Source organism: Myxine glutinosa, chromosome 12, assembly GCF_964187855.1.
Source record: "Myxine glutinosa chromosome 12, kmMyxGlut1.1, whole genome shotgun sequence".
In the NCBI taxonomy this organism is placed as follows: Eukaryota; Metazoa; Chordata; class Myxini; order Myxiniformes; family Myxinidae; genus Myxine; species Myxine glutinosa.
Window position 1 is genome coordinate 63,216,319 of NC_136272.1, and position 26,146 is coordinate 63,242,464.

At 45.9% G+C, this 26,146-nt stretch overlaps 1 protein-coding gene across 6 annotated transcripts in view; it reads right to left on the bottom strand.

Annotated features, from left to right (window-relative positions):
- Window positions 1–5,028: 5,028 nt before the first annotated feature.
- The window catches only part of LOC137437475 (atypical kinase COQ8B, mitochondrial), a 112,853-nt gene continuing 91,735 nt past the window's right edge, over window positions 5,029–26,146 (bottom strand). For all 6 annotated transcript variants that reach the window (XM_078766897.1, XM_068131834.2, XM_078766898.1 and 3 more), the window contains 3 exons: window positions 13,442–13,549; window positions 7,277–7,429; window positions 5,029–6,945 (listed from right to left, as the gene is read on the bottom strand). In XM_078766897.1, the coding sequence (XP_078623023.1) occupies window positions 6,655–6,945; window positions 7,277–7,429; window positions 13,442–13,549 (552 nt within the window). In that variant the 3' untranslated portion in view covers window positions 5,029–6,654. The remainder of the gene's footprint in view (window positions 6,946–7,276; window positions 7,430–13,441; window positions 13,550–26,146) is intronic.

Below are 26,146 nucleotides of genomic sequence, written 5' to 3' on the forward strand. Positions count from 1 at the left end.
TTCTCCATCTATCACAATGTGAAATCATTCAACCTATTGGTCTTATCTCACATGCATATATATGTTGATGGTGAAGGAAAAGAAAGCTCATTAAGCCTCCCCATATAGGATACCAGTTGTAAGGTTTGTTTTCTACAATTAGTGCCCCAGATACTGTTTGTCAACAGTTGAGACCCCAATGACTAACTACTACACCACCATTTGGGGTTTTTTTTAATCTTCCTTCTTTTCTGCTAAAGTCTGAGCTCTATCTTGGAGCTGGCTGGGACTTTGGGAATGAAATTTTGCATCAATATGGGGATAAAAAGTATGCGGGGTGCAATTTTTTTGACCTTGACCTAATTTTTAAGGTCGACCTAATTATAGACATTTTAATGTTTCACGATAACAACTTTTGTCCGATTTCACGATAACTCGACAAGGTTTAAGCCGATTGGAACGAAATTGCCTTTCTTGATAGCCTGGAGTAAGGTACATTTACATCACATCCCTCAGAGTTAAAGGTCAAGGTCAAATGGCGCTCTGAAAAAATAAAATAATAATAATAATCTTCTCTATATACAGACTTGGCATTTAATATGGAATTTTTTTTTCTTGACTTGGGTTTACTTTCTTAACTCAGCATATCAATCTGGTGAGTTTCTTTTACACTTTGGTGATTTATTTGTTAAAAGAACCATGTCACTGATTGTCTGTCGCAGCAAGAAGTCAACAACAGGATTATATCACAGGTGGCGTGGCAAAATGTACGGACAGGTGCATTTGATGATTGCCTTCACAGTCGGGTATACAAGGGTTGTTGCGTTCTGTATTAGTGGAAAACAACTACTGCACGTCTCCAAAAGTTATTGCCGCTTCCTCTGGAGATGGTCCGTCAACTCGACAATGCTGTTTGTCATGGAGTGGTGGCTTTACGAAATTACGGCATGAAACAGCGTGCTATTGCTCGGCAGTATGGCATCACTCAAGGTTAGGTGTCAAAGATCCTGAAACGAATGCTCAGAGGGGTGTCCCTACTCCAATACCGAGGCCAGGACGTCCCCGCAGAACCACAAGGAGGGATGATCGCCAGCTGCACCGGTTAGTCCGCAATGGCCATACCAAGTCAGCTAATCGGCTTAGGGCTGAGTGGCAGCAACTGACAAATGTGCCTGTATCCAGAAGGCTAGTCAACCAACGACTGGTTCAAGCAGGCTATCGTGCCAGGCGTCCCCTGAGAAAGCCACGCCTGACCAGACAACACCGCCAGCGCCGATTGCAGTGGGCCAGAGAGCACCGTCAATGGCAGCCAGGACACTGGAATCACGTGACCTTCAGTGACGAGTCTAGATTTCTGGTCTATCGTCAAGATGGCCGTGTCCGAGTGCACAGACAAGTGCATGAAGCCTACAACAAAGATTGTATAGTGCCAAGAGTCCAAGCTGGAGGTGGTGGGGTGACCGTTTGGGCTGCTTTTCATGCAGTGGGCAAAACTGACTTGGTTGTTCTGAATGGAAACCTGAACCAGTTCAAGTACAAAGTCATTCTGGAAGAAACATTGCTTCCATTTGCTCATGCAGCCTTTCGAGGAAACTTTGTCTTCCAAGATGACAATGCACGGCCTCATCGTGCTCGCATGATCCAACACTTTCTTGCTGGCCGTGGTGTAGAGCATATGGAGTGGCCTGGCATGTCCCCGGATATGAATCCGATAGAGAACTTGTGGGCAGAATTAACGCATCAAATCGACCACTTGGACCAGCAGCCGACCTGTGTGCGTGAATTGCAGCAGACTATTGTCACTGCATGGCAAGCGATTCCTGTCCAAACCTTGGCAAATCTCATGAACAGCATGCCTCAACGTGTACGTGCTCTCCTGAATGCTCGTGGGGGTTACACGAAGTACTGAACTGTAATTTTACTGTCCGTAATTAATCCCAGTCGTAATTTAACTTTTGTTTTTTGTGAAAAAATGTTTTGGCTAATGTGCAAAATAAAGAGATACTTCTGGAAAACGTACAGAAGTTTAACACAGTACTGTCCGTGAAGTGGGTTCGATATCAGTTTACATCACTTTCAAGGATCAATTTATTTGTTTCGAAATGTCAAATGTGGTTTTTGTTTCTTTTAAAGGTCACATTAACAAAAATCTAGAATAATTTCAACATAATTCCAATGAACTTTTGGTTCTAAGTCATCTTGAAAAGTAATTTCACCCCCACAAAAAAAATATTCCATATTAAATGCCAAGTCTGTATATATATAAAAGAATGTTTTTGTTTGTTTGTTTGTTCACGCTAATCTCCTGAACGGTGAAAGATAGGAGGAAACCTCTAAAACTAAAAATGTCGGGACGGGCCCCGGGAAGGTTATAGGCTTGGTGGCGAGGCCAGTCGAGGCCCACCTCGGCCGAGCTGGGCCCATTTCACAATTAAAAGCCGAGCTGAATTATAGTAGCAAATTCATTCAAAAAGAACCCGGGAAACGCCGGGTGCATTCGGCTAGTTAAAAATAAAAACTAGAGCAATGCGGCTGCGTCGCCAATATCTTTAAAACATCCATGAAAATTAAAACATCCAAAACAATAAATACAAGTCTTTAAAACAGCTGTTCACCACCATCTCTTATCTTCCCCCATCCAAAACCTTGATCTTTTCTACCCCCGTTAATTCACCCCAATCCACTTTTTTGAAATACCGACATCTTTCCTGGAAGTCCTAGCTGTCCATGTGTCTCCCTCTCATGTCCATTTGTCTCCCGTCCATGTGTTTTTTTACCTCTCCCACCCCCCCCCCCTCCTTTCCAAGCCCTCTCCCTCCCACAGATCTCCCGATGTCCCTGCTCTCAAATGTTGTACTTGTGTGCTTCCCCCTCTCTCCCTATCTTGTCTCCCGCTCCCTTTGTTTTGTCTCATGTGTCCATTTGTTTTTTGGAATCAATGCTAACTCTTCCACGAGCCTCGATGTTGTATCCCCCCCCCCCCCCCCCCAAAAAAAATGCCTCCACGTCGACCCGTGGCCGTGACAACGGCTCGATGCCGTCATTCACTGTCCTAAAAGTAAAGAAGTTTGCTTTAAATCCCTTCGGCTGTTCTCAAGTATCACATTTGTAACAGACATGACAGGTTTCACATCGATCGGTGATGCGGTTTCAGAACAACATGTGGTTGCTGAGAAAAAACGAGGTTTAGCCAGTACGGACAGACGGACAACGCGGACACACAACGCCTCCATCCACCTTCGGGGGCCGAAGCATAAAAAACATGGTTTCTGTCATCGTTTGATTTTGCCAATGCGGAATTTCAAACACCAGTTGGTCTTCCAAGCTGTTCTTGCACCATAAATGGTGTACCACAATTGAGGTTGTGCACCTGATATTTGATTTGTGTGCTTGACCATATTCCTCAATATTTTTACCTCCGCCACCGAAGGTGGATGGAGGTTATGTTTTCATCCCTGTCCGTTTGTCTGTCTGTTTGAATGTGAACAAAATATCTCAAAAAGTTGTGAACGGATTCGGACGAAATTTGGCAGGGATGTAGCGTATGTGACAAGGACGAAATGATTCGATTTTAGTGAAGATCCGGATCCAGATCCGGCTACTAAATTTTTTGAAAGCGATTCCTCACCATTGGGAGATCGGGCCAAAAACGACACATAACGGGATATCTCAAAAGGTTATGGACGGATTTGGACGAAACTTGGTGGACCGATTGGGTGTCTGACAAGGAAGAATCGATTCGATTTTGGTGAAGATCTGAATATGGATTCGGATATGAGAATTATTTTTTTTTCAAGTGATTCTTCACCATTGGGAAATGGGGCCAAAAATGATACATAGCAGGATATTTCAAAACGTTGTGGACGGATTTGGACGAAACTTGGTGGACAAGTTGGTTTGGTGACAAGAACAAGCCGATTAGATTTTGGTTCAGGTCCGAATCCAGATCCGGCCTATCAGTGGGTTACAAAACGTAAACTGTTCAGCCTGGTGGAGGTACGCTCTACCAGGTGCTGTTCTAGTTACTCCTGCCAGGGAGTAATGCATTCGATCGTGTCCGTCCTTGTGTGTGTTCATGTGTTTGTGAACAAGATATCTGGAAAAGTTCTGAACGGATTTGGATGAAAGTTGGGATGATTGCCCTTGGGATAAGGAAGAATTGATTAGTTTTTGGTGAAGTTCAGGATATTATTCCGGATCCAGGAATTTTTTGAAGGATTTTTTACCATTGGAAGATGGGGCTCAGCAGCGGCCACCCACGGCGGGAGGATGCGCTCTGAGTGGCGTTCTAGTTTTTGGATTGTGACTGAATGAATAAAAAACACCTTTTCGATCATAACTGATGATGTGATTGATGCTGTGAAGAGGAACAGGTTGAGATGGTTTGGTCATGTGAGGAAGGATGAAAGTGACTGGTTGAGAAGAGTGATGGAAATAATGGAGAAGGAAGTAGAGGACGGGGAAGACCGAGAAAGACTTGGCTAAAGATGGTGGAAGAAGAAATGTGGGCAAGGGGGTTAACAAGGGGAGATGCAGAAAATAGGACAAAATGGAGAAAATTGTCATGGGGACCGCAAGGCTAACCCCCGCTCCAACAGGGAAAATGGCCTTAAAATGCATGTTGTTGTTGTTGTTGTTTTCGATCATAACTAGAATAATTCTCCTCCAATCCGATTTTTATGTTGAATTTTTTTTCGATACATAGTCAAGGCTCATGAAAGACCGAGTACCTAGCTCATGAACAGCAGGCCACTAACACGTATGCATGGAGAAGGAAACTCCAAAGAGGAAAATTGGGAAGGGTTAATGGGGGTAGAAAAGGTCATGGTTTTGGATCGGGGACGATCTGAGATTGTAGATAGGGACACATTTTCTTAATTTACACTATAATCCCGAAATGTTGAAGGTTAAGGTCATATGGCAGTCCAAAACAAGTGTGGCCATGATTGGATGGCTGGAGTCGGGGAAATCTTACCCTTAGCGATCGCAGATATCCAATTTATTTACCCTTCGTCTATCGATCCAGATCAAAAGTCGACAAGGGTCACATGAAATCAAAATAAAAGTCTTTAATAGAACCTAAACAAAGCAAACCTGTTCTACAAACCACCTCCAACCAGGCACGCCAGGAAGATGTGAAATGTAAATGTTGGAGATGGGGAAAAGGAGATTATACAAAAGTTGGAGAGAATATATTTTTAACTTGGAAAATCAGGATGGGAAGATTTAACTTCCTGGTCACAAAAAAAATCTCTTTATTAACAAAGGACCTTGAATTTGAACTACACAAACTAGACCTTCCGTTTATGATGGATGACTGCCGGCGAAAAACATGTGTTTGGTACTATTCAAGGTACAATCATACCTGAGCAACACAGATCGTGCAAAGACAGAAAATAGACGTAAGTTTCAATCTGGGAGGTTCCAGAAGCAAAAAGGAAAAAAAAAAAAATGAACGGTTCCCTCAAACATCCGCACGGCTACCGGCTCAATGGAAGATGATGCCCGAGCTCCATCACAAACGAACTGTCCATTTATTACCTTGTGACTATTACAAGCACAGTCGAGTTTAAACACTGAAGATAAAACAACGTGTTTTGCTTAAACAGTGATAGTCTTTCCCAGCTGCCAACACCTGCTACAAATAAAAGGAAGAAACGTTAAATGACCGACCATACACGACTACAGATCATAGAAGAAATACATGGTACTTTATTGCAGTGCGACAAAGAAGTGAAGGACTTCCGGTGACGCTGACGCGGGGTGCGGTTAGTCAAAAAGCCGTCACAAAGAGTAACGGTGTCATTGTGTGCCTCAGATATTAATTACGAATCAATCGAAGCTAATTCCGTCACTGGGCAGGTAACTTAAAACATACAGAACACGACTTGATAAGGACTGGACGTCGTGTGCAGCAGTTTCGACCTGCCGTCGGAAACCCGGCCTCGGCGCGTCGGACGTAACACTTCTGTATAGAGTTCAAGTTTGAAGGCATCGGCCTTCCAATGCTTCAGCAGCACCCTCCACTTCCGGTTTTTTTGTGCTTCCACCTCCTTCCCCCTAAAAAAAAGATGGGATTTTTGCTCGACACGACAAGTTCTGGCCTTTCATTCAATTCCAGACAGCACCGTGTCGGCCTGGGTGGACCGACCAATGTAACACCTCGTCTCCAAGTATTTGCCAAACATGCCATTCCATACTTTCCATCACATTAATTTCAAATGTCACCTTGTGATCGTTTTGCAAGTCATAAAATGGTCTTTTGTTGCAAAAAAAAAAAAAAAAATTCAAATCATAAAGGTGAAAATGTGATGTGAAAAATAAAAATACAAAAAGAACCGTCGCTCCAGACCAGGTTGTGAAGACGAGCGTTAAAACGGGGTTTGAAATTATTTATTTTATCTTTTTTTAAGGTTACTGAAACGTTTGGCTTTCACAAGCCCTGAAATTACATTGGAAGTTCTATTGGGCTGGCAACTCAATGGAACGGGCCGAGAGCAGAATGTGTCGTTAGGGAACCAAAGGCTCAAATATAGAATGAAACAAAAACGAGCAAGTCACTTTTCAATACGAGTCCGAAAACAAGGAGGAGGCATGAGAAAATCGAGTAGAGCGGCACTGAAAGACCTGTCCGTTTTTCCCTCCGTAGGGGGAGACCATAACGTTCCCGTGCCCTCAACCCTCCTGAGCGTGCCTCTTCTCCCAATAATTCCGGTAGACCGTGTCAAAGTCATCCTTGCATGGAATGCATGCGTGCAGTTTCGAGCAAATTAGGAAAGCGCCCGAGAGCTTGCGCAGGAGTGAGTAGCTCTCCTCGGGCGGAGGGGCCAGACGGTGCTGCATCACAGTCGGCATGAGGCCAAATATGCGCTGTACGGTGGACTGCTGCCCAAAGTCGAACGGACCCTCGGTGGAGAATGCTTCACCAATGATCATTACGGCATTGACGTGCAGCTCCTGCAGGGGCTGCACAGAGAGAGAGAAAGACAGAGAGAAAGAAAGACAGAGAAAGAAAGACAGAGAAAGAAAGACAGAGAAAGAAAGACAGAGAAAGAAAGACAGAGAAAGAAAGACAGAGAAAGAAAGAAAGAGAAAGAAAGACAGAGAAAGAAAGACAGAGAAAGAAAGACAGAGAAAGAAAGACAGAGACAGAGAGACAGAGAGATAGAGAGACAGAGAGAGAGAGAGAGAGAGAGAGAGAGAGAGAGAGAAAGAGAATAAAAGTAAAATTAGCCGCTGAAGGTTTACAAACCAAATCACATTTGGTACGACACACAAACACCATCTTTTATCCCACCTTTGTTTCATAACCAGTCAAGAAACGCATGTTCTGTAGGCACTTGAGCACGAGAGCTTTGTCGTTGAGCGAAGCAGAATGCACCATTTCAATGAAGCTGTCCATGAAATCTACCTCGTAATCACGACTCGCCCCAAAATCCAGCAGACCAACCTGTGGGACGGACGGGCAAGGAGGCGCACATTGTGAAGAAAGACCATACATGACCGAAGGCTTGAAATGGGAGTAACTCGAATCGAAATGCAAACCCAATTGCATAAAGTACTTTGTTTATAAACATGTATATATGTTCATACTCAACCTTGGTGATTCACCTCGCGAGATCACGACGAGGTCACGTCTTTTCGAAGCTGTTCCATGCGCTCACGCTTTCGAAGCTAAGTGATCTTTCTCAATTGTGTTTTTGTCGAGACTGTATCTATCTTTCGGTGTATGTACCTATAGCGTATCTTTTGGAAATTTTTCGGTGCTAATTTTTCGTACATGTATACACAATCGTCGGTTAATGCGTATCGAGTATTCTGCGGCCTAGTACTCGTAGGCTTAGGCTACCGTACCGTCTCCGACCTTGTGGTTTTGTTTTTCTCTCAGCGATTCGTCGAATGCGCTGCAATTATTTTCGTTCTCTGTTTCGTCCCAGTCGTTCACCCCATACCTCCTTGTTTAATATCTCTACTCAAAAAAAAACAAACCCCAAAAACATTATTTCCTTCCCAGGTCTTATTCGTTTATTTGTTCGTTCGTTCTTCGTTCGCGACCACGCGATCACGTGGTTAGAAATGTATAATCTCTCCCCTGAACAACTATTTTCTCTCATATATTATAACACCCTTTTCTTCTTTTCCTACAAAAGGATGCTTTCGTCTTGCTCACCAAATCTATTCATTCCAAAAAATATATATACACAAAGAATTAAGTTAAGCACCCCCCCCGTTTTTTTACAACCTCGCACATTACAAGTTTGTTGTCGTCAAAACAGTGTAATATACCCATGATATTGCTATATTTTCTGGAGAAGTGATATTATGGTCACATAAAAACATAACAATCATGCCGTTTTCAATATTTTATTCTGAATAATTTAAGGTGAAATTTTTTGGGAATTCTAGGCATATTTTCACCTCAATTTAAGTATGGAGCTATAGGTCCATCACGGACAGTGTGGATGACGTTTATGTTTTCTAACGTACAGTCATTGTTCTGAGAAGACCTCTAGCGATCTTTGCGTCAATAACGTGTGTAGGACCCACGTGATCGGATCACTGACTCAACCCTACGTCTCATAGACCCTGTAAGCCGTCGTATGCGTTGCTGTGGCAGGTTGTTCCATTCCCGATGTAATGCACGTTCCAATTCATCCAGATTGGCTATTGGAGGGACCATCTTCGCAATTTGTCGTCCCAACATGTCCCAAACGTGCTCGAGGGGGTTCAGGTCAGGACTGTACGCAGGCCAGGGGATGGTTGTCACAGCACCTTGCTCCATCCGATCACGTGGGTCCTACACACGTTATTGACGCAAAGATCGCTAGAGGTCTTCTCAGAACAATGACTGTACGTTAGAAAACATAAACGTCATCCACACTGTCCGTGATGGACCTATAGCTCCATACTTAAATTGAGGTGAAAATATGCCTAAAATTCCCAAAAAATTTCACCTTAAATTATTCAGAATAAAATATTGAAAACGGCATGATTGTTATGTTTTTATGTGACCATAATATCACTTCTCCAGAAAATATAGCAATATCATGGGTATATTACACTGTTTTGACGACAACAAACTTGTAATGTGCGAGGTTGTAAAAAAACGGGGGGGTGCTTAACTTAATTCTTTGTGTATATAATACCATCTCTTACAGTTCCTCCTTTCTACATTCCCTAAACTATCCAGAACTCCACCCCTCCTCCAGTGTCCTCAAACGTATTTTTGACTCGAAGGTCTCAAACTCATTTTGCAAAAAATGTTCGTTTCCCATGAATCGTACACTTTTCAAAATCCAATCTCACCCCTCCCCTCCAAATCCTCCCCATCACCCATCCCTTTCAAATCTTCCCCCTTGCCCCTTCCCTCCCCTCCCTCCTAAACTCCCCCCACACCCCTCCCCTCCGAGACTCTCCCTCGCTCCTCCCCTCCGAGACTCCCCTCTCACCCCTCCTCCTCAAAGCATCCTCCCTGCTTCTTCCCCCTTCCAGCTTTCACCTTCATCTCCCCCAACCTTCTGCCTCGCTCTTCCCCCTCCTCAAATAACACCTCACTGTGCCTCACCCAATCTCCATCAAACCTTTTGTCAACCCCATTCTTCCCTTTCTCCAAGCTATTCTGAAATCTCTGAAATCTCTGACACACCTTCAACAGCTCTCCCTACCTCTTCCTCCTCTTCCACATCTTACCCTACCCCTCCCCCCCCTGTTCTGGACCCGATGCTCCCCCTTCGTCTTCATTAACGGTATGGACCTCAAACATCCGGGGCCTTCGCTCAAACTTGACTGACCTCTCCATACAGGTTGCTTCTGACAAACCAGATGTGATCTGCTTAACAGAAACTTTCCTCCTTCATGATGTCTCTGATGCCTTGGTATCTCTCCCAGGTTACTCCCTCCTCCGGTATGATAGACCTGAGCCTCGTCCTGGAGGTGGGGTTGCTATCTTTATAAAAAACTCTCTTCCTCACTCCCCCTCCACTGCCCTCTCTCCACCTCACCCCCAGGAATACCTTTGGCTACGGCTTCCGCTTCGCTCCCACCTTTTGTTCATATGTGTGTTGTACCGTCCACCAAACAGCGATGACTCCATCTACATCTCGCTGTCTGATAATATGGACCAACTTCTATCTACCCATCCTAACTCTCTCTTCCTCATATGTGGTGATTTCAATTGTCACCATGCCAGTTGGCTGGGTGTGGGTACCTCTCTCACCAGCCATGCCTCTTCAGCAAAGGACTTCTGCGACTCACTGGGACTGACACAATCTGTCAATTTCCCGACCCGGTCCTCAGTCAACGGAGCATCTTCTCTTCTGGATTTGGTTATGACAAACTTCCCTGAAAATGTCTGCTGCTCTTCTTCTGCTCCAATCGGCTCATCTGATCATGTGCTTGTCAAAGTGGACATCTCTCTGACCATTCTCAGAGAGCCTCCTCAGCGTCGACGAGTCTGGCATTTCACTCAGGCCAACTGGCACGGTCTTCAAGCAGCCATCAATCATCTGGACTGGTCTCCCATCTCTACCGCCTCTGGCATCAACTCATCCTGAGAATTCTTTCAAAGTAAATTGCTCTCTCTCATGCACAGATTTATCCCATCTCGTCTTCAGTTGTCATACCCTTCCTCCCGTCCATGGTACACGGAATCTTGTGGTGAGGCTGTTGCCCTGAAACAACTTGCTTTCGTCTCCTGGAAAGCAAATCCAACGGAAGGAAATCTGATTTCCTTTCACAAAGCCCGAAACAAGTGTGTGTCCACCCTCAGGAGAGCCAGGAAACAATATCTCTCCGTTCTCAGGACCGAACTCTCTTATCTGTCTCCCTCTTCCAAATCCTGGTGGCGTCTGGTCAAATCTGTTTCTGGTGTTTGTTCCGCCTCCATCCCCTCCCTCACCTCAAACGGCTTAACGGCTGACTCCGCACGTGAAAAAGCTGAATGCCTCAACTCTGTGTTTGCCTCTAAATCTTGTGTCCCAAACCCATCCCTCTCTGTACCCACCGTACCCAGTCGTACCCAGCTGCTCCTGGACTCTGTGTCCTTTCCTCCTGACAAGGTGGAAAAGTTTCTGTCAACCCTCGACTCTGATTCTGCAACTGGTCCTGACGGCATCAGCCCACGGGTCCTAAAATCATGTTCTTCCGCTCTTTCACTCCCTCTCTCTGTTCTCTTCACCCTCTCTTTTGCTCAAGGTCATCTGCCATCTGCTTGGAAATCAGCCAACATCACTGCTTTGCACAAAAAAAGGTGCAAAAACAGATCCCAGCAACTACAAACCAATCAGCCTTCTCCCAATTATCAGCAAAGTCATGGAATCCATCATTGCTTCAGATATGAAATCTTTCCTCTTCTCCAATGGCTTGATCTATGATCATCAATTTGGTTTCAGACCTGGTCACTCTACTCTGGACATGCTGCTTCTGCTTTCTCAACAATGGATGGAGGTCCTCAATGCCAAACAGGAAATTAGAGCTGTCTCCCTTGACATTTCACGTGCCTTCGATACGGTCTGGCACCCTGCTCTGCTCACCAAACTCTCCTCCTTTGGTATCCATGGAAATCTCCACGCATGGCTGGCGGACTTCCTCTCTGGTCGTAGTCAACGTGTGGCCCTGAATGGGTTTCTTTCATCTCCTCTTCCTGTTCAGGCTGGAGTTCCCCAAGGTAGTGTTCTGGGCCCTGTGCTTTTTCTGGTCTTCATCAATGATCTCTCTGACTCTCTTGAAAATCCTCTCTATCTCTTTGCTGACGACTCTACTCTCTGTCGCTCCATTCCTCATCCCTCAAATCGGCAGTCTGCAGCCTCCTCACTCTCTGCAGACCTGGACAAAATCACAGACTGGGCAAACAAATGGAACATGTCTTTCAATCCTGATAAATCTCACACTCTTACGATGTCTCTCCGAAAAGACCGATTGGAAAACCCTCCCATCCACTTTCCGAATAATCCTCTCCAAGAAGTTCTGTCACTCAAGCTTTTGGGTCTCACTATTTGCCATGATCTTTCCTGGGAAAACCACATTTCAAATCTGGCCTCCAAAGCCAGTCGCCGACTGGGCATCCTCCGTCGTGCGAAGTCCTTCCTTGGCACACCTGAGCTCCTCACCACATACAAGGCTTTCATCCGCAGCTCTATGGAATACTGCTCTCCCCTCTGGTCTGGTGCTCCTGCCTCACACCTAGCCTGTCTTCACGCTGTTGAAACCAAAGCGTTCAGAATCATTGGAATCTCCCGCGATGAAGCTAACTCCAAGGGCCTTTCACTCACTCACCGCAGGCAGGTTGGTGGTCTTTCCGTCTTCTACCGACTCCTCTCTGGGCTCTGTCCCCCAAATATTCCTACAGGTCGCACAAGATCTGCCTGCAACCCTCTTATGGTTAAACTGCCAAAATCAAGACTTTCTGCTCACCTTCACTCCTTCATTCCTCTTTTCTCCCACCTCTGGAACAAACTCCCTCACTCTCTTCAATCCCACTCCACCCTCCAGGTCTTTAAAACAGCTGTTCACCACCATCTCTTATCCTCCCCCATCCAAAACCTTGATCTTTTCTACCCCCGCTAATTTCGGTCCCCTTGTGTTTTATACCTCTCTCCCCCCCCCCCCCCTCCCCCTCCCACGCCTCCTGCCCCCAAGCCCTCTCCCTCCCACACTTCTCCCTGCTCTCAAATGTTGTGGTTGTGTGCTTCCCCTTCTCTCCCCATCTTGTCTTCCGCTCCCTCTTTTTGTATATTTTGTTTGTCTGGTTGATTTGTTCGTGAAATAAATGTTAGCTCTTTCACGAGCCTCGATTCAGTATCTATCTATAATTCCATTAATCTCTGTGTGTATGTGTGTTTGTATGTGTGTATGTGTGTATGTGTGTATGTGTGTATGTTTGTCTGTGACCGCTGTTTCTCGACAACTACCGGTCCGATATACTTTAAACTTGCCAGGTATATTGCTGGGGACCCGAGGATGTGCCTTTTCAAGGTTTCATATTAATCGGAGAAGTACTTACCGAGCTATGGCGATTTAGCCGTTCGCCGTTCGCTTTGGCGTTGCGAATGGACCAAACCATTGCATGTAAATAGAGGGGGGGGTTCTGTGGTCGTTGCGAATGGACCAAACCATTCATGTAAATAGAGGGGGGGGGGGGGTTCTGTGGTCGTTACTGCCACGTGGTTTCAAAGTTTTTTTTTGTTGTTGTTGTTTGCACGCATGTTTTTTTGCACCCACGTACGGGCACGCCCGAGGATGTTTACACACACACACCCCTACACAAAATTTTTTTTTTTTTTTTTTTGGCAAGGAACGGGCACCCACGTACGGGCACGTCCTAGCTTATATATAGTACGGGCATGCCCTAGTACAAAAAAATAATAATAATAATAATAAATAAATAAAATGTCACACTGCTCAGGTGATCATCATCAAAAGGCAGGTAAAATGGTACGTGTAAATCAAGAGTGCAAATTCTCACGAGCTGTTTGTCTGTGTCGTAGTAGAAGTTGGACCAATTGGGATCTGTCTGCATGAAGCGAAACTCAAACAGCTCATGAAGGCAAAGCCACATGATGCGGGATGCAATCTGGGAGCACAATGGAAGGATGCAGAAAAGCATGACATTAGCAGGTTAGAAGTCGCAGGACTGAGGACACACACACACAACTCGAAAAAATAAAAGCAGAATTTCTCACGTTTTACAAACCAAAAACTTAATTTACTTTGTTTTGGAACCTCACACCACATGTTATATGCAATGCAATCAGGTCCTGTGGAGTTTTATACAGGCAGTGTTGTCATGGCAGCACTACAAACGATCACTCACTCGCTTGTAGGCCCGAGGCGGATACTTTTGCTCTGAAGTGGAAACGTATATCGTATCCTTAGACCTGTCTCGTGGGAACGTTGCAGGACTCTTTGGATGCGATTTTCCAAAGTGAACACAATGTGCCCACAAATCGAAAAAGAGAAATAAATAACCAAGACCGTGCTGTACAGGATGGCACCTTAAATACCAAATACGTGCTGGCACAGAGATGACGAAATGCAATTCGAGTATTTATTGGGTGACTGCACGTGGCGTTTTTTAAAATTCGTCTACAATTTCCGTCCATACGCAATAAGTGGTTAGTTTGACCAACAGCAAACAATATTTACCTCCACCTTTGTTCTTTACCTCCTCCCTCCACCTTTGTTCTTTACCTCCTCCCTCCACCTTTGTTCTTTACCTCCTCCAACTTTGTTCTTTACCTCCTCCACCTTTGTTCTTTACCACCTCCACATTTGTTCTTTACCTCCTCCACCTTTGTTCTTTACCTTCTCCCTCCACCTTTGTTCTTTACCTTCTCCCTCCACCTTTGTTCTTTACCTTCTCCCTCCACCTTTGTTCTTTACCTTCTCCCTCCACCTTTGTTCTTTACCTTCTCCCTCCACCTTTGTTCTTTACCTTCTCCCTCCACCTTTGTTCTTTACCTTCTCCCTCCACCTTTGTTCTTTACCTTCTCCCTCCACCTTTGTTCTTTACCTTCTCCCTCCACCTTTGTTCTTTACCTTCTCCCTCCACCTTTGTTCTTTACCTTCTCCCTCCACCTTTGTTCTTTACCTTCTCCCTCCACCTTTGTTCTTTACCTTCGCCCTCCACCTTTGTTCTTTCCCTTCTCCCTCCACCTTTGTTCTTTACCTTCTCCCTCCACCTTGGTTCTTTACCTTCTCCCTCCACCTTTGTTCTTTACCTTCTCCCTCCACCTTTGTTCTTTACCTTCTCCCTCCACCTTTGTTCTTTACCTTCTCCCTCCACCTTTGTTCTTTACCTTCTCCCTCCACCTTTGTTCTTTACCTTCTCCCTCCACCTTTGTTCTTTACCTTCTCCCTCCACCTTTGTTCTTTACCTTCTCCCTCCACCTTTGTTCTTTACCTTCTCCCTCCACCTTTGTTCTTTACCTTCTCCCTCCACCTTTGTTCTTTACCTTCTCCCTCCACCTTTGTTCTTTACCTTCTCCCTCCACCTTTGTTCTTTACCTTCTCCCTCCACCTTTGTTCTTTACCTTCTCCACCTTTGTTCTTTACCTCCTCCACCTTTGTTCTTTACATCCTCCACCTTTTGTTCTTTACCTCCTCCACCTTTTGTTCTTTACCTCCTCCACCTTTGTTCTTTACCTCCTCCACCGTTGTTCTTTACCTCCTCCACCGTTGTTCTTTACCTCCTCCACCTTTCTTTACCTCCTCCGCCTTTGTTCTTTACCTCCTCCGCCTTTGTTCTTTACCTCCCTCGCCTTTGTTCTTTACCTCCCTCGCCTTTGTTCTTTACCTCCCCCGCCTTTGTTCTTTACCTCCCCCGCCTTTGTTCTTTACCTCCCCCGCCTTTGTTCTTTACCTCCCCCGCCTTTGTTCTTTACCTCCCCCGCCTTTGTTCTTTACCTCCTCCGCCTTTGTTCTTTACCTCCTCCGCCTTTGTTCTTTACCTCCTCCGCCTTTGTTCTTTACCTCCTCCGCCTTTGTTCTTTACCTCCTCCGCCTTTGTTCTTTACCTCCTCCGCCTTTGTTCTTTACCTCCTCCGCCTTTGTTCTTTACCTCCTCCGCCTTTGTTCTTTACCTCCTCCGCCTTTGTTCTTTACCTCCTCCGCCTTTGTTCTTTACCTCCTCCACCTTTGTTCTTTAGCTCCTCCACCTTTGTTCTTTACCTCCTCCACCTTTGTTCTTTAGCTCCTCCACCTTTGTTCTTTACCTCCTCCACCTTTGTTCTGTACCTCCTCCACCTTTGTTCTGTACCTCCTCCACCTTTGTTCTTTACCTCCTCCACCTTTGTTCTTTACCTCCTCCACCTTTGTTCTTTACCTCCTCCACCTTTGTTCTTTACCTCCTCCACCTTTGTTCTTTACCTCCTCCACCTTTGTTCTTTACCTCCTCCACCTTTGTTCTTTACCTCCTCCACCTTTGTTCTTTACCTCCTCCACCTTTGTTCTTTACCACCTCCACCTTTGTTCTTTTCCTCCTCCACATTTGTTCTTTTCCTCCTCCACATTTGTTCTTTACCTCCTCCACCTTTGTTCTTTACCTTCTCCCTCCACCTTTGTTCTTTACCTTCTCCCTCCACCTTTGTTCTTTACCTTCTCCCTCCACCTTTGTTCTTTACCTTCTCCCTCCACCTTTGTTCTTTACCTTCGCCCTCCACCTTTGTTCTTTACCTTCGCCCTCCACCTTTGTTCTTTACCTTCGCCCTCCACCTTTGTTCTTTACCTTCGCCCTCCACCTTTGTTCTTTACCTTCTCCCTCCACCTTTGTTCTTTCCCTTCTCCCTCCACCTTTGTTCTTTACCTTCTCCCTCCACCTTTGTTCTTTACCTTCTCCCTCCACCTTTGTTCTTTACCTTCTCCCTCCACCTTTGTTCTTTACCTTCTCCCTCCATCTTTGTTCTTTACCTTCTCCCTCCACCTTTGTTCTTTACCTTCTCCCTCCACCTTTGTTCTTTACCTTCTCCCTCCACCTTTGTTCTTTACCTTCTCCCTCCACCTTTGTTCTTCACCCTCTCCCTGCACCTTTGTTCTTTACCTTCTCCCTCCACCTTTGTTCTTTTGCTTCTCCCTCCACCTTTGTTCTTTTGCTTCTCCCTCCACCTTGGTTCATTTGCTTCTCCCTCCACCTTGGTTCTTTACCTTCTCCCTCCACCTTTGTTCTTTACCTTCTCCCTCCACCTTTGTTCTTTACCTTCTCCCTCCACCTTTGTTCTTTACCTTCTCCCTCCACCTTTGTTCTTTACCTTCTCCCTCCACCTTTGTTCTTTACCTTCTCCCTCCACCTTTGTTCTTTACCTTCGCCCTCCACCTTTGTTCTTTACCTTCTCCCTCCACCTTTGTTCTTTACCTCCTCCACCTTTGTTCTTTACCTCCTCCACCTTTGTTCTTTACCTCCTCCACCTTTGTTCTTTTCCTCCTCCCCCTTTGTTGTTTTCCTCCTCCCCCTTTGTTGTTTTCCTCCTCCCCCTTTGTTGTTTTCCTCCTCCCCCTTTGTTGTTTTCCTCCTCCCCCTTTGTTGTTTTCCTCCTCCCCCTTTGTTGTTTTCCTCCTCCCCCTTTGTTGTTTTCCTCCTCCCCCTTTGTTGTTTTCCTCCTCCCCCTTTGTTGTTTTCCTCCTCCCCCTTTGTTGTTTTCCTCCTCCCCCTTTGTTGTTTTCCTCCTCCCCCTTTGTTGTTTTCCTCCTGCCCCTTTGTTGTTTTCCTCCTCCCCCTTTGTTGTTTTCCTCCTCCCCCTTTGTTGTTTTCCTCCTCCCCCTTTGTTGTTTACCTCCTCCCCCTTTGTTCTTTACCTCCTCCACCTTTGTTCTTTACCTCCTCCACCTTTGTTCTTTACCTCCTCCACCTTTTGTTCTTTACCTCCTCCACCTTTGTTCTTTACCTCCTCCACCTTTGTTCTTTACCTCCTCCACCTTTGTTCTTTACCTCCTCCACCTTTGTTCTTTACCTCCTCCACCTTTGTTCTTTACCTTCTCCCTCCATCTTTGTTCTTTACCTTCTCCCTCCACCTTTGTTCTTTACCTTCTCCCTCCACCTTTGTTCTTTACCTTCTCCCTCCACCTTTGTTCTTTACCTTCTCCCTCCACCTTTGTTCTTTACCTTCTCCCTCCACCTTTGTTCTTTACCTTCTCCCTCCACCTTTGTTCTTTCCCTTCTCCCTCCACCTTTGTTCTTTCCCTTCTCCCTCCACCTTTGTTCTTTACCACCTCCACCTTTGTTCTTTACCACCTCCACCTTTGTTCTTTTCCTCCTCCACATTTGTTCTTTTCCTCCTCCACCTTTGTTCTTTACCTTCTCCCTCCACCTTTGTTCTTTACCTTCTCCCTCCACCTTTGTTCTTTACCTTCTCCCTCCACCTTTGTTCTTTACCTTCTCCCTCCACCTTTGTTCTTTACCTTCTCCCTCCACCTTTGTTCTTTACCTTCGCCCTCCACCTTTGTTCTTTACCTTCTCCCTCCACCTTTGTTCTTTCCCTTCTCCCTCCACCTTTGTTCTTTACCTTCTCCCTCCACCTTGGTTCTTTACCTTCTCCCTCCACCTTTGTTCTTTACCTTCTCCCTCCACCTTTGTTCTTTACCTTCTCCCTCCACCTTTGTTCTTTACCTTCTCCCTCCACCTTTGTTCTTTACCTTCTCCCTCCACCTTTGTTCTTTACCTTCTCCCTCCACCTTTGTTCTTTACCTTCTCCCTCCACCTTTGTTCTTTACCTTCTCCCTCCACCTTTGTTCTTTACCTTCTCCCTCCACCTTTGTTCTTTACCTTCTCCCTCCACCTTTGTTCTTTACCTTCTCCCTCCACCTTTGTTCTTTACCTTCTCCCTCCACCTTTGTTCTTTACCTTCTCCCTCCACCTTTGTTCTTTACCTTCTCCCTCCACCTTTGTTCTTTACCTTCTCCCTCCACCTTTGTTCTTTCCCTTCTCCCTCCACCTTTGTTCTTTCCCTTCTCCCTCCACCTTTGTTCTTTACCACCTCCACCTTTGTTCTTTACCACCTCCACCTTTGTTCTTTTCCTCCTCCACATTTGTTCTTTTCCTCCTCCACCTTTGTTCTTTACCTTCTCCCTCCACCTTTGTTCTTTACCTTCTCCCTCCACCTTTGTTCTTTACCTTCTCCCTCCACCTTTGTTCTTTACCTTCTCCCTCCACCTTTGTTCTTTACCTTCTCCCTCCACCTTTGTTCTTTACCTTCGCCCTCCACCTTTGTTCTTTACCTTCTCCCTCCACCTTTGTTCTTTCCCTTCTCCCTCCACCTTTGTTCTTTACCTTCTCCCTCCACCTTGGTTCTTTACCTTCTCCCTCCACCTTTGTTCTTTACCTTCTCCCTCCACCTTTGTTCTTTACCTTCTCCCTCCACCTTTGTTCTTTACCTTCTCCCTCCACCTTTGTTCTTTACCTTCTCCCTCCACCTTTGTTCTTTACCTTCTCCCTCCACCTTTGTTCTTTACCTTCTCCCTCCACCTTTGTTCTTCACCCTCTCCCTGCACCTTTGTTCTTTACCTTCTCCCTCCACCTTTGTTCTTTTGCTTCTCCCTCCACCTTTGTTCTTTTGCTTCTCCCTCCACCTTGGTTCTTTACCTTCTCCCTCCACCTTTGTTCTTTACCTTCTCCCTCCACCTTTGTTCTTTACCTTCTCCCTCCACCTTTGTTCTTTACCTTCTCCCTCCACCTTTGTTCTTTACCTTCTCCCTCCACCTTTGTTCTTTACCTTCGCCCTCCACCTTTGTTCTTTACCTTCTCCCTCCACCTTTGTTCTTTACCTCCTCCACCTTTGTTCTTTACCTCCTCCACCTTTGTTCTTTACCTCCTCCACCTTTGTTCTTTACCTCCTCCACCTTTGTTCTTTACCTCCTCCACCTTTGTTCTTTACCTCCTCCACCTTTGTTCTTTACCTCCTCCACCTTTGTTCTTTACATCCTCCACCTTTGTTCTTTACATCCTCCACCTTTGTTCTTTACCTCCTCCACCTTTGTTCTTTACCTCCTCCACCTTTGTTCTTTACATCCTCCACCTTTGTTCTTTACCTCCTCCACCTTTGTTCTTTACCTCCTCCACCTTTGTTCTTTACCTCCTCCACCTTTGTTCTTTACCTCCTCCACCTTTGTTCTTTACCTCCTCCACCTTTGTTCTTTACCTCCTCCACCTTTGTTCTTTACCTCCTCCACCTTTGTTCTTTACCTCCTCCACCTTTGTTCTTTACCTCCTCCACCTTTGTTCTTTACCTCCTCCACCTTTGTTCTTTACCTCCTCCACCTTTGTTCTTTACCTCCTCCACCTTTGTTCTTTACCTCCTCCACCTTTGTTCTTTTCCTCCTCCACCTTTGTTGTTTTCCTCCTCCCCCTTTGTTGTTTCCCCCCTCCACCTTTGTTGTTTTCCTCCTCCACCTTTGTTGTTTTCCTCCTCCACCTTTGTTGCTTTCCTCCTCCCCCTTTGTTGCTTTCCTCCTCCCCCTTTGTTGTTTTCCTCCTCCCCCTTTGTTGTTTTCCTCCTCCCCCTTTGTTGTTTTCCTCCTCCCCCTTTGTTGTTTTCCTCCTCCCCCTTTGTTGTTTTCCTCCTCCCCCTTTGTTGTTTTCCTCCTCCCCCTTTGTTGTTTTCCTCCTCCCCCTTTGTTGTTTTCCTCCTCCCCCTTTGTTGTTTTCCTCCTCCCCCTTTGTTGTTTTCCTCCTCCCCCTTTGTTGTTTTCCTCCTCCCCCTTTGTTGTTTTCCTCCTCCTCCTTTGTTGTTTTCCTCCTCCCCCTTTGTTGTTTTCCTCCTCCCCCTTTGTTGTTTTCCTCCTCCCCCTTTGTTGTTTTCCTCCTCCCCCTTTGTTGTTTTCCTCCTCCCCCTTTGTTGTTTTCCTCCTCCCCCTTTGTTCTTTACCTCCTCCCCCTTTGTTCTTTACCTCCTCCACCTTTGTTCTTTACCTCCTCCACCTTTGTTCTTTACCTCCTCCACCTTTGTTCTTTACCTCCTCCACCTTTTGTTCTTTACCTCCTCCACCTTTGTTCTTTACCTCCTCCACCTTTGTTCTTTACCTCCTCCACCTTTGTTCTTTACCTCCTCCACCTTTGTTCTTTACCTCCTCCACCTTTGTTCTTTACCTCCTCCACCTTTGTTCTTTACCTCCTCCACCTTTGTTCTTTACCTCCTCCACCTTTGTTCTTTACCTCCTCCACCTTTGTTCTTTACCTCCTCCACCTTTGTTCTTTACCTCCTCCACCTTTGTTCTTTACCTCCTCCACCTTTGTTCTTTACCTCCTCCACCTTTGTTCTTTACCTCCTCCACCTTTGTTCTTTACCTCCTCCACCTTTGTTCTTTACCTCCTCCACCTTTGTTCTTTACCTCCTCCACCTTTGTTCTTTACCTCCTCCAACTTTGTTCTTTACCTCCTCCACCTTTGTTCTTTACCTCCTCCACCTTTGTTCTTTACCTCCTCCACCTTTGTTCTTTACCTCCTCCACCTTTGTTCTTTACCTCCTCCACCTTTGTTCTTTACCTCCTCCACCTTTGTTCTTTACCTCCTCCACCTTTGTTCTTTACCTCCTCCACCTTTGTTCTTTACCTCCTCCACCTTTGTTCTTTACCTCCTCCACCTTTGTTCTTTACCTCCTCCACCTTTGTTCTTTACCTCCTCCACCTTTGTTCTTTTCCTCCTCCACATTTGTTCTTTTCCTCCTCCACATTTGTTCTTTTCCTCCTCCACATTTGTTCTTTACCTCCTCCACCTTTGTTCTTTACCTCCTCCACCTTTGTTCTTTACCTCCTCCACCTTTGTTCTTTACCTCCTCCACCTTTGTTCTTTACCTCCTCCACCTTTGTTCTTTACCTCCTCCACCTTTGTTCTTACCTCCTCCACCTTTGTTCTTTACCTCCTCCACCTTTGTTCTTTACCTCCTCCACCTTTGTTCTTTACCTCCTCCACCTTTGTTCTTTACCTCCTCCACCTTTGTTCTTTACCTCCTCCACCTTTGTTCTTTACCTCCTCCACCTTTGTTCTTTACCTCCTCCACCTTTGTTCTTTACCTCCTCCACCTTTGTTCTTTACCTTCTCCCTCCACCTTTGTTCTTTACCTTCTCCCTCCACCTTTGTTCTTTACCTTCTCCCTCCACCTTTGTTCTTTACCTTCTCCCTCCACCTTTGTTCTTTACCTTCTCCCTCCACCTTTGTTCTTTACCTTCTCCCTCCACCTTTGTTCTTTACCTTCTCCCTCCACCTTTGTTCTTCACCCTCTCCCTGCACCTTTGTTCTTTACCTTCTCCCTCCACCTTTGTTCTTTTGCTTCTCCCTCCACCTTTGTTCTTTTGCTTCTCCCTCCACCTTTGTTCTTTTGCTTCTCCCTCCACCTTTGTTCTTTACCTTCTCCCTCCACCTTTGTTCTTTACCTTCTCCCTCCACCTTTGTTCTTTACCTTCTCCCTCCACCTTTGTTCATTACCTTCTCCCTCCACCTTTGTTCTTTACCTTCTCCCTCCACCTTTGTTCTTTACCTTCTCCCTCCACCTTTGTTCTTTACCTTCTCCCTCCACCTTTGTTCTTTACCTTCTCCCTCCACCTTTGTTCTTTACCTTCTCCCTCCACCTTTGTTCTTTACCTTCGCCCTCCACCTTTGTTCTTTACCTTCTCCCTCCACCTTTGTTCTTTACCTTCTCCCTCCACCTTTGTTCTTAACCTTCTCCCTCCACCTTTGTTCTTAACCTTCTCCCTCCACCTTTGTTCTTTACCTTCTCCCTCCACCTTTGTTCTTTACCTTCTCCCTCCACCTTTGTTCTTTACCTCCTCCACCTTTGTTCTTTACATCCTCCACCTTTTGTTCTTTACCTCCTCCACCTTTGTTCTTTACCTCCTCCACCGTTGTTCTTTACCTCCTCCACCTTTCTTTACCTCCTCCGCCTTTGTTCTTTACCTCCCCCGCCTTTGTTCTTTACCTCCCTCGCCTTTGTTCTTTACCTCCCTCGCCTTTGTTCTTTACCTCCCCCGCCTTTGTTCTTTACCTCCCCCGCCTTTGTTCTTTACCTCCCCCGCCTTTGTTCTTTACCTCCCCCCGCCTTTGTTCTTTACCTCCTCCGCCTTTGTTCTTTACCTCCTCCGCCTTTGTTCTTTACCTCCTCCGCCTTTGTTCTTTACCTCCTCCGCCTTTGTTCTTTACCTCCTCCGCCTTTGTTCTTTACCTCCTCCGCCTTTGTTCTTTACCTCCTCCGCCTTTGTTCTTTACCTCCTCCGCCTTTGTTCTTTACCTCCTCCGCCTTTGTTCTTTAGCTCCTCCGCCTTTGTTCTTTACCTCCTCCACCTTTGTTCTTTACCTCCTCCACCTTTGTTCTGTACCTCCTCCACCTTTGTTCTGTACCTCCTCCACCTTTGTTCTTTACCTCCTCCACCTTTGTTCTTTACCTCCTCCACCTTTGTTCTTTACCTCCTCCACCTTTGTTCTTTACCTCCTCCACCTTTGTTCTTTACCTCCTCCACCTTTGTTCTTTACCTCCTCCACCTTTGTTCTTTACCTCCTCCACCTTTGTTCTTTACCTCCTCCACCTTTGTTCTTTACCTCCTCCACCTTTGTTCTTTACCTCCTCCACCTTTGTTCTTTACCACCTCCACCTTTGTTCTTTTCCTCCTCCACATTTGTTCTTTTCCTCCTCCACATTTGTTCTTTACCTCCTCCACCTTTGTTCTTTACCTTCTCCCTCCACCTTTGTTCTTTACCTTCTCCCTCCACCTTTGTTCTTTACCTTCTCCCTCCACCTTTGTTCTTTACCTTCTCCCTCCACCTTTGTTCTTTACCTTCGCCCTCCACCTTTGTTCTTTACCTTCGCCCTCCACCTTTGTTCTTTACCTTCGCCCTCCACCTTTGTTCTTTACCTTCGCCCTCCACCTTTGTTCTTTACCTTCTCCCTCCACCTTTGTTCTTTCCCTTCTCCCTCCACCTTTGTTCTTTACCTTCTCCCTCCACCTTTGTTCTTTACCTTCTCCCTCCACCTTTGTTCTTTACCTTCTCCCTCCACCTTTGTTCTTTACCTTCTCCCTCCACCTTTGTTCTTTACCTTCTCCCTCCACCTTTGTTCTTTACCTTCTCCCTCCACCTTTGTTCTTTACCTTCTCCCTCCACCTTTGTTCTTTACCTTCTCCCTCCACCTTTGTTCTTCACCCTCTCCCTGCACCTTTGTTCTTTACCTTCTCCCTCCACCTTTGTTCTTTTGCTTCTCCCTCCACCTTTGTTCTTTTGCTTCTCCCTCCACCTTTGTTCTTTTGCTTCTCCCTCCACCTTGGTTCTTTTGCTTCTCCCTCCACCTTGGTTCTTTACCTTCTCCCTCCACCTTTGTTCTTTACCTTCTCCCTCCACCTTTGTTCTTTACCTTCTCCCTCCACCTTTGTTCTTTACCTTCTCCCTCCACCTTTGTTCTTTACCTTCTCCCTCCACCTTTGTTCTTTACCTTCGCCCTCCACCTTTGTTCTTTACCTTCTCCCTCCACCTTTGTTCTTTACCTCCTCCACCTTTGTTCTTTACCTCCTCCACCTTTGTTCTTTACCTCCTCCACCTTTGTTCTTTTCCTCCTCCCCCTTTGTTGTTTTCCTCCTCCCCCTTTGTTGTTTTCCTCCTCCCCCTTTGTTGTTTTCCTCCTCCCCCTTTGTTGTTTTCCTCCTCCCCCTTTGTTGTTTTCCTCCTCCCCCTTTGTTGTTTTCCTCCTCCCCCTTTGTTGTTTTCCTCCTCCCCCTTTGTTGTTTTCCTCCTCCCCCTTTGTTGTTTTCCTCCTCCCCCTTTGTTGTTTTCCTCCTCCCCCTTTGTTGTTTTCCTCCTCCCCCTTTGTTGTTTTCCTCCTGCCCCTTTGTTGTTTTCCTCCTCCCCCTTTGTTGTTTTCCTCCTCCCCCTTTGTTGTTTTCCTCCTCCCCCTTTGTTGTTTACCTCCTCCCCCTTTGTTCTTTACCTCCTCCACCTTTGTTCTTTACCTCCTCCACCTTTGTTCTTTACCTCCTCCACCTTTTGTTCTTTACCTCCTCCACCTTTGTTCTTTACCTCCTCCACCTTTGTTCTTTACCTCCTTCACCTTTGTTCTTTACCTCCTCCACCTTTGTTCTTTACCTCCTCCACCTTTGTTCTTTACCTTCTCCCTCCACCTTTGTTCTTTACCTTCTCCCTCCACCTTTGTTCTTTACCTTCTCCCTCCACCTTTGTTCTTTACCTTCTCCCTCCACCTTTGTTCTTTACCTTCTCCCTCCACCTTTGTTCTTTACCTTCTCCCTCCACCTTTGTTCTTTACCTTCTCCCTCCACCTTTGTTCTTTACCTTCTCCCTCCACCTTTGTTCTTTACCTTCTCCCTCCACCTTTGTTCTTTACCTTCTCCCTCCACCTTTGTTCTTTACCTTCGCCCTCCACCTTTGTTCTTTCCCTTCTCCCTCCACCTTTGTTCTTTACCCCCTCCACCTTTGTTCTTTACCACCTCCACCTTTGTTCTTTTCCTCCTCCACATTTGTTCTTTTCCTCCTCCACCTTTGTTCTTTACCTTCTCCCTCCACCTTTGTTCTTTACCTTCTCCCTCCACCTTTGTTCTTTACCTTCTCCCTCCACCTTTGTTCTTTACCTTCTCCCTCCACCTTTGTTCTTTACCTTCTCCCTCCACCTTTGTTCTTTACCTTCGCCCTCCACCTTTGTTCTTTACCTTCTCCCTCCACCTTTGTTCTTTCCCTTCTCCCTCCACCTTTGTTCTTTACCTTCTCCCTCCACCTTGGTTCTTTACCTTCTCCCTCCACCTTTGTTCTTTACCTTCTCCCTCCACCTTTGTTCTTTACCTTCTCCCTCCACCTTTGTTCTTTACCTTCTCCCTCCACCTTTGTTCTTTACCTTCTCCCTCCACCTTTGTTCTTTACCTTCTCCCTCCACCTTTGTTCTTTACCTTCTCCCTCCACCTTTGTTCTTCACCCTCTCCCTGCACCTTTGTTCTTTACCTTCTCCCTCCACCTTTGTTCTTTTGCTTCTCCCTCCACCTTTGTTCTTTTGCTTCTCCCTCCACCTTGGTTCTTTACCTTCTCCCTCCACCTTTGTTCTTTACCTTCTCCCTCCACCTTTGTTCTTTACCTTCTCCCTCCACCTTTGTTCTTTACCTTCTCCCTCCACCTTTGTTCTTTACCTTCGCCCTCCACCTTTGTTCTTTACCTTCTCCCTCCACCTTTGTTCTTTACCTCCTCCACCTTTGTTCTTTACCTCCTCCACCTTTGTTCTTTACCTCCTCCACCTTTGTTCTTTACCTCCTCCACCTTTGTTCTTTACCTCCTCCACCTTTGTTCTTTACCTCCTCCACCTTTGTTCTTTACCTCCTCCACCTTTGTTCTTTACATCCTCCACCTTTGTTCTTTACATCCTCCACCTTTGTTCTTTACCTCCTCCACCTTTGTTCTTTACCTCCTCCACCTTTGTTCTTTACATCCTCCACCTTTGTTCTTTACCTCCTCCACCTTTGTTCTTTACCTCCTCCACCTTTGTTCTTTACCTCCTCCACCTTTGTTCTTTACCTCCTCCACCTTTGTTCTTTACCTCCTCCACCTTTGTTCTTTACCTCCTCCACCTTTGTTCTTTTCCTCCTCCACATTTGTTGTTTTCCTCCTCCCCCTTTGTTGTTTTCCCCCTCCACCTTTGTTGTTTTCCTCCTCCACCTTTGTTGTTTTCCTCCTCCACCTTTGTTGTTTTCCTCCTCCCCCTTTGTT